This window comes from Haliotis cracherodii, unplaced genomic scaffold (genome assembly GCF_022045235.1).
Source record: "Haliotis cracherodii isolate W230 unplaced genomic scaffold, xgHalCrac1.p SCAF_6, whole genome shotgun sequence".
NCBI classification, from domain to species: domain Eukaryota; kingdom Metazoa; phylum Mollusca; class Gastropoda; order Lepetellida; family Haliotidae; genus Haliotis; species Haliotis cracherodii.
The window spans coordinates 25,745,240-25,752,950 of NW_027266319.1; the positions used below are offsets into that span (position 1 = coordinate 25,745,240).

The window sequence follows — 7,711 nt, forward strand, 5'->3', positions numbered from 1 at the left end:
TATGACCTAGGCATGTAGTGTAGGGCTAGGCTAGTGCTCAGTGGCGCATGCACGCTAGGGGTGGGGGTGGGGGGGGGGTAGACAAAGTCTTTGGGCATTAGGCTAGGGACTAAGTCAACTGTGCAAAATTAGAACATATCCTACATGTTAATTGTTGTCCTCTGGTGTGGTCTGGATTTAGTATTATCCGTACTTCCCAAACAGGACAATCATATCCACACTATAAGCCGCCTCACATGTGTCGTGTATTAAAAGAATCCTTCTGCTAACACTACTTCCGCCTAGGTAGCGTAAGACGCGGGCGGTGAACTTCCGCTGTAGGAATCGTGGCGCGAGTACAGACGTTGTCGCTCTGATTCCAGGTTTCACCATGGAAGGTGGGACTTTGATGTTCAACTCGAAGTACAAAAGTCTAGCAGCAGAATGGCTAGGACTGTCACCTGACCAACTAACGATAAAAGATGAACTAGATGTCCGTACAAACGAATCAAAACAAGAACACGTGTTAGTAAACTCACTTTTCTCACTATGCCTTGACCAGCTGCGAAATCGTACGTAGCTATGTAACTATGTAACTATGTAACAAAAGTTAAACTTTCTTTCTAAAGTATAAATGGTGATTCGAACACACTCCGTCAGAGTGAGGCACCTGATCGCCAGCACACGAAACTAGCCATATACCCACTGAGCAACCGAGGCGTCCACAGAATGGAAGAGGCCCATGATATCACGTATTTGTTGTACACAAGAGGGGCTGAGCAGTGACTAAATAAATAATATTATTAAAATGATTAAGTTTAAGTACCAACTGTTAACATGGTTGACATAATCATGATTATCATTAATTGCGTAGCAACCCATGCTTGCCGTAAAAGGCGACTATGCTTGTCATAAGAGGCAACTAACGGGATCGGGTGGTCAGGCTCGCTGACTTGGTTGATACATGTCATCGATCCCAATTGCGTTGATTGATGCTCATGATGTCAATCACTGGATTGTCTGGTCCAGACACAATTATTTACAGACCACCGTCATATAGCTGGAATATTGCGGAGTGCAGCGTTAAACAACCAAAAAACAAACAAACAAACATTTATTGCATTGTATTTTCCAGACCAATACCTAACAGAGCTGTTAAGAAAAAGAAAACAGAACAGACTAAAAGGGAAAAGGTCAGAACATCTTTTGAAATAGGTGAAAAACTGCAAAAGAAATTATCTAAAGCAAGGAAAAGGGGATATGATCGAGAAAAAGGTAAGACCGAAGTAGCTGTGGTAACTGTAACCGATCTGTGCTGCTCCCTATTAACATGATTAATGACTCAGATATTGACTTTTGCTACACATAGAACTATTGGTTAAATCCGGGGTGGAATAGGTCTTTAGCAACCCATGCTTGCCGTAAAAGGCGACTATGCTTGTCGTAAAAGGTGAATAACGGGATTGGGTGGTCAGTCTCACTGACTTGGTTGAGGCATGTCATCGATACCAATTGCTTGGATCGATGCTCATGATGTCAATCACTGGATTGTCTGGTCCAGACACGATTATTTACAGACCGGCGCCATATAGCTGGAATGTTGCTGAGTGCGGCGTGAAACATCAATCTTCCCTATCATTTTCCTGATAGATTCCAAATGGAGGTACTATTGTAAGCAGGGACTTGTCTAAATAAATATAGATAAATAGTAGATAAAATAGTCTTGTCTGGACTTGATTTTTTTCGACCACCATCCTAAAGCTGGAATATTGCTGAATGTTCTATTAAACAACAACAAAGAAACAATACCTGTGAACACATTGAAACTACTGTATGTGTGTCTCCTAGCTCACTCCCTCACTTGTGTTACCAGAGGAGACTGCAAGGGTTTGTGATAAGTCTGTCCGTGATGATGGAGAGGAGGAAGAGAGTAGGTCGGAGAGTGTGAAGAAAAGGCCAAGGATGGATGAAGGGAAGGATGGAAACAGACTTAAACCCCTTACAATTGCTGATCTGAAAACAAGACTGAAAGATCCAACATTGTCTAAACCAGTGAAGAAAAAGCTACGTAAAAGATTGCGGATTTTGGAAGAAAAGTAAGGCACATAAAACAATTTATAACATCTCTTATTTCGTTCACTAACATAAAGCAAATCTTACAGCACTCTGTGCTAAGTACTTTTGAATCTGCTAGCTGAAAGTTGGCTCTTAGCAGGGTATTGTAAAGGTTTTTGCGTTTAACATGTTACCATGGTTGTAAGGGAGCATGGGTCGCAAAGTCATCTAAGGCTCCATATTTCGCAGTGCAGAGTTGCGTGAAATCTATGATTGTGGGTTTGAATCCCGATTTACCCATTTTATGTTTTTAGGTTTGTCAGCACCATACCCAAGCTCATTTGTTTCACCATATATGATATTACTTACATGACCCGAGCACCGGACAATAGTTATTTGGTTCGAACTTGTCCTCCATGTAAACAGTATTGTACTCAGGCATCAAGTAATATTGATGATTAAATCCTGAAGACTCCAATGGTAAACATGGTAAAAGCAATGGAAAGCCCTCAGTTGCCCACTGAATTGTATCTGTGATTATCCCGTATATTTTGTCTCCATTCTTCATGTTATAAATGGGGGCACGGGTGGCCCAGTCGTCTTAGGCACCGCGATATTCGCTGTGCAGAGTTGCGTCCCTTGGACACGCCAGAAACCTATGATTGTGGGTTCGAATCCCGGTTCACCCCGATTATGTTTCTAGGTTTGTCATCAACGTACCCGTGCTTGTGGGTTTTACCGAAGTGGTAAACGTCTGAGACCTGCATCACTTGGGGCTTTCCTCTCACATTAAGCTGACACGCCGCGATATAACTGTAATGCTGTTAAAAGCAGCGTTAAACCCAACTCACTCACTCACTCATGTTATAAATACTAAGGACCCTTATGCCACCAAAACGTGATGACGGAAGTGACCATCTCCATCCCTTGTATCATGTGTATCACTAACTTTGCATAGAATAAGCTCCAAATAAGAATTCAGCTTTGAGTTACATTAGACATTGCAGCATTAAACAAGCATGTCCGCAATGTATTTGATTGAATCAAAGTACTGTTATGTATGTACTTTTAAGCAAGTTATTTATCTTTAGTTGGTTATAAATATTTTGACTCCCGATTCAATCCAGGTGGTTGAAAAAAAGAAAAAAAAGAATTCCTCCCAATTTAAATGTGTGATTACAGAGTTGACAGCTGATGATATAATGTCAGAGTGAGTGAGTGAGTTGGGTTTAACGCCTCTTTTAACAGTATTTAAGTCATATCGCGGTGTGTCGGCTTAATGAGGGAGGAAAGCTCGAAGTGATGCAGGTCTCAGACGTTTACCACTTCGGCGAAACCCACGAGCACGGGTATGGTGCTGACAAACCTAGAAACATAATCCGGGATTCGAACCCACAATCATAGGTTTCTGGCGTGCCAAGGGACGCAACTCTGCACAGCGAATCGCAGTGCCTTAGACGACTGGGCCACCCGTGCCCCTTATAATGTCAGAATACCACATGGTCAGAGAATTCTTACATGAGAGGTGAAGGATGGTGGAACAGATGCCCCTCCTGATACACAAGTTTGCTGATTAAAATGATGGAATGATAATTCCTCATGCTGCCAGGCATTCCAATTTTATTTGTGATCCTGGATATTGCTGCTTGTTTATTTCATGACAGAAGGGGGCACGGGTGGCCAAGATGTCTAAGGCGCCGTAGTTCGCTGTGCAGAGTTGCGTCCCTTGGGCATACCAGAAACCTATGATTTTGGGTTCGAATCCCGGTTCACCCCGATTATGTTTCCAGGTTTGCCAGCACTATACTGTGCTCGTGGGTTTCACCGAAGTGTTAAATGTCTGAGTCCTGCATCACTTCGGGCTTTCTTCCAACATTAAGCTGACATGTACAGTTATATAACTGGAATGCTGTTAAAAGTGGCGTTAAACTCAACTCACTCACTCATGACAGGACAGTGTTGTTCAACTGGATGATTTTTTAGCATCATGTCATTTAAACAGATCTCGAAACGAAAAGATGGTGGCGAATGGCGAAAGGGAATTTTAAATTGTGGGATAGAGATGTAATCATGGAAACTCAAGGGTGACTTCATCAAAACAAATGATGAATCATGTCTGTTGTCATATTTCAGAGATGGAGCATCCTCAGCTCTTCAGGATGGAAACAAACATGGCTTCAAAGGACCTAATGCTGAGAAGTTACAAACAAAGTTAAAGAGAAAGGAAATTGATGAGTTTTCAAAAAGTTTTACTGATCATATGAAGGATTTCAACAATAAAAAGAAAAAAACGCAGACTGGTTTTTCGGATAAAAAAAATAAAATGAAAATGAAACGGAATAAAGGCAATGTGACAGATATCAACAAAAGTGACCTTATTGCCAATCACGATGACTCTGTCAGTGATTCAGACGAAAGTGAATCAGGACATCAGAGTCCGCAAAGGGCCATAAAAAGTGACATGTTTTTGGTGGACCGAAGTCCTGTGAAAAAAGACAATGTTCAATCTTCAAAAAAGAAAACGAAGAAGAAAACAAAGTCCTTGCACAATGGTGTTTCCAAAGATGATGAGGCTGATTCCACGAAGCATAAAAAGACAATAGCGGGAGGCGGCAGCAAAGTGGTATGTTGAGTGTAACATTTGAATCTCTTCAGTGGTGACTGAAAACAAATAACTAGCAGTCCCATACAACTGGAATTTTAGGTCAATATTTGACTGCCATTGTTGGTGATCTGAGTAATGTCTACTGCTCAAGATTGTCATGATAACTGACAGAAGTATTATTCATCCATAGACTTATTATACAAATATCAATTGGGTATACGTTTGGCTCATGTCATGGAAGGTGAAAGGTCAAGGTCATGAGATAGAAAAATCTCACAGAAACATGAATGGTTTGATAGGCATTACTTAGAAGTTGACGGATGACAAAGTAGACACTCTTTATGGATAACAACTTTTTTAATACTGTAAAGGCGACGTTTCAATATAGATCCTTATACCGTTGTCAAGTAACAACGGTATAAGGATCTATACTGAAATATCGCCTTTACAGTATTAAAGAAGTTGTTATCCATAAATTGTAGATAACTTTGTAAAACATGCATGGTTACACTTTTTCGAAAGGTTTCAATGCATTTATCAGTTAAATGATCGGGAATTGGTCAGCGTTAATTTTGTAGGTGTAAAACATGCTTGTTGGAAGTACATGGTGCCTCTATTATGATTTGAGAGCTTTAGGGAAATAGCGGTGATGTGGCTGCTTGTGGTCTTGCAAGTACTTGTGAACCTGTACTTTACATGATAATATGGAGTAGGTTGGCTTTAGCATGTTCAATCTTAGAACAAGACAAACCATTTGTCATTAAGCAACATTGAGTTACTCCGTCTTCTCTGCCGTTGTAGATTGATGGGGACAGCAGTAGTAAAACTCCAGGGAGGAAACGGAAGCGTCACAAGAAAAGAAGCAAACAGAAAAACATTAAAAAAGATCATAGGCCAGATGAAAAGGTAACAAAAATAGTATTGCATCGGGCTTGGAGGAGTCCAAATTTACTACCCGGGTTTCCATTCCGCTATTACCCGACCATACCGGGGTACCTGCTACATGCCCAAGAGTTAGGTACAAAGTGTCCGATTGGGAATAGTTTAACCGCAGTCCTGGTAAAATGTATTTAGATACACGTATAAAACAATCTTGTCATGCAAACCTATATAGGTCAGAAGGATTGGTGCTTAGTCAGAAAGAAATGCAAACATTAGTGACTTGTAGTGTAACCATAGAGTTCTAGATATTTTTTGTCCTTAAACAATGTATCACGTGACTAACCTCGGGCTTGGGTAGTTCTTTGGGTACCCGGGTCCTACTCAGTACCCACCCTGACCCGAGTACCAAAGCTACACGTCCCAGCCCATGGCAGTTTTGAAAAACGGATATATTCATTTAGTTGCAAAACACAGAGGACAAAACCTCAAATTTAATTCTTTTAACTTGGAATGGTGCTGAAAATACATCAATTCTTTTGCGATGTTGGTTAAATCCTGGCATGACAACACATTGTCTCCATCCTGACACGCAAAAATCACATTAAAGATGACTGGGTGGGTTGGTGTGGCTTTAGTCCTGCGTGTACTAGTCTGGACTGGTTTTATAGTGCTATAGCCCACTTAGATACAATGCCACAGTTTTACATGAATACCAACTGACCTTACGCTCTTCGAGCGAAATGCTCTATCCATAGCATGGGTCCCCAGCAAGCTATGCTTATCAAAGGTTACTGCATCGATCAGGTGGACAGGCTTGGTTGATTCTGTGTCATTGTACCTCGACAATCTGGGATGTGGCACATATCAGTCGCTGGTTTTTCTTATCCATTCTCTTATGTACCGGCCTTAGTCTGGTTTGGAAGACCCGTGAAGACCCGTGTTGAGAATAAGTCTTCAGCAACCCATGCTTGCCGTAAGAGGTGACTAACAGGATGGTTAGGCTTTCTGACTTGGTTCATGCATGTCACTGTATCCCAATTGAGTGGAATAATGCTCATGATATCAATCACTGGATTGTCTGGTCAAGACTCGATTATTTACAGACTGCTGTCATATAGCCGGAATATTGCTGAATGCGGTGTTAAACCACAAAGGCCTGGAACATTGCTGAATGTGGCATTAAGTAACAAACAAGCAAAGCATCTTTAAATATTAGTTTTGCCTGCAGAGGTTACAGTGTTGTGTATAAAATGTTTCACTCTGGAGGCAAAGCGATATTTGTGTGTTGATGTATGTGTGGACTGGTATTAATCAATGCAGCTCTGAATCTCTTATTTTTACAGAAGCCAGCTCATCTTCAAGGTGCAGGGAAAGGCAGAGTCAAACAAAAAGTGTCATCACCGAAAAAACCCGACTGAACAATTTAATAATTTGTTGCTGTTATGACTCATGTAAGAAACAAAGGAGGACAATAGAACAGACCCATGATGATCGTTGACTTTAAAGTCTGGTGTTAAGCAATACACGTAGAATATATGTATCGATAAGCTTTTGGAAACAGTCGAGCCACAATATAAAAAAAACCTACAATAACTTTCTCCTTTAGGTAATTGTTAGTGTGGAACTTTCTGTAGCCATCAACCCAACAAAACCAAAGTAAAGTATAAATTAGGTTTGTCTTGGAAGCTTGGATTATGACAACCCATATGTGATCTAATACTGTAAAATATGTGGAAGGATAATTTTATTCCAGTAGACTCAAGTTTTGGTGTAGACTGATTGTGTTCAATGTTAATTAGCTCACCTGGCCATTCATGAAATGATGGGAACTGTAGAAGTGATTTGGAATAAAAAGAAATATATTTGATCATTCTGTGAATTCTTGTGGATGTCCATGAAGTTACATCAGCAGTGGTGGTTAAGGGTTCGCTCGTCATGCTGAAGACTCGAGTTCGATTCCCGACATGGGTACAATGTGTGAAGCCCATTTCTGGTGTCTGCCGCCATGATATTGCTGGAATATTGCTAAAAGTGGCTTAAAACCATACTCACTCACTACATCAGTAGTGCGCGGTTGGGTAGCCTACTGGTTAAGGCGTACACTCGGCACGCTCAAGACCTAGGTTCGATGAAGCCCATTTCTGGTGTCCCCTGCCGTGATATTGGTAAATGTTGCGTAAAACCATACTC

General features: G+C 41.0%; 1 protein-coding gene across 1 annotated transcript; it reads left to right on the forward strand.

The window, feature by feature from the left end:
- The first annotated feature begins 313 nt into the window (after positions 1 to 313).
- LOC139445519 (DNA ligase 1-like) lies at positions 314 to 7,388 on the forward strand. Its single transcript, XM_071226661.1, has 6 exons — positions 314 to 504; positions 1,115 to 1,254; positions 1,853 to 2,075; positions 4,168 to 4,657; positions 5,441 to 5,545; positions 6,865 to 7,388. Exons 1-6 carry the CDS (start codon positions 371 to 373, stop codon positions 6,937 to 6,939), a joined length of 1,167 nt encoding a protein of 388 aa, XP_071082762.1. The 5' UTR covers positions 314 to 370; the 3' UTR covers positions 6,940 to 7,388.
- Positions 7,389 to 7,711: the final 323 nt, after the last annotated feature.

Excerpts from the sequence above, each read along its gene's own strand:
- LOC139445519 (XM_071226661.1), top strand. The coding sequence starts at position 371 with ATGGAAGGTGGGACTTTGATGTTCAACTCGAAGTACAAAAGTCTAGCA. Across the intron at positions 2,076-4,167 it reads TTGCGGATTTTGGAAGAAAA|AGATGGAGCATCCTCAGCTC; the intron begins GTAAGGCACATA and ends GTCATATTTCAG. Across the intron at positions 5,546-6,864 it reads ATCATAGGCCAGATGAAAAG|AAGCCAGCTCATCTTCAAGG; the intron begins GTAACAAAAATA and ends TTATTTTTACAG.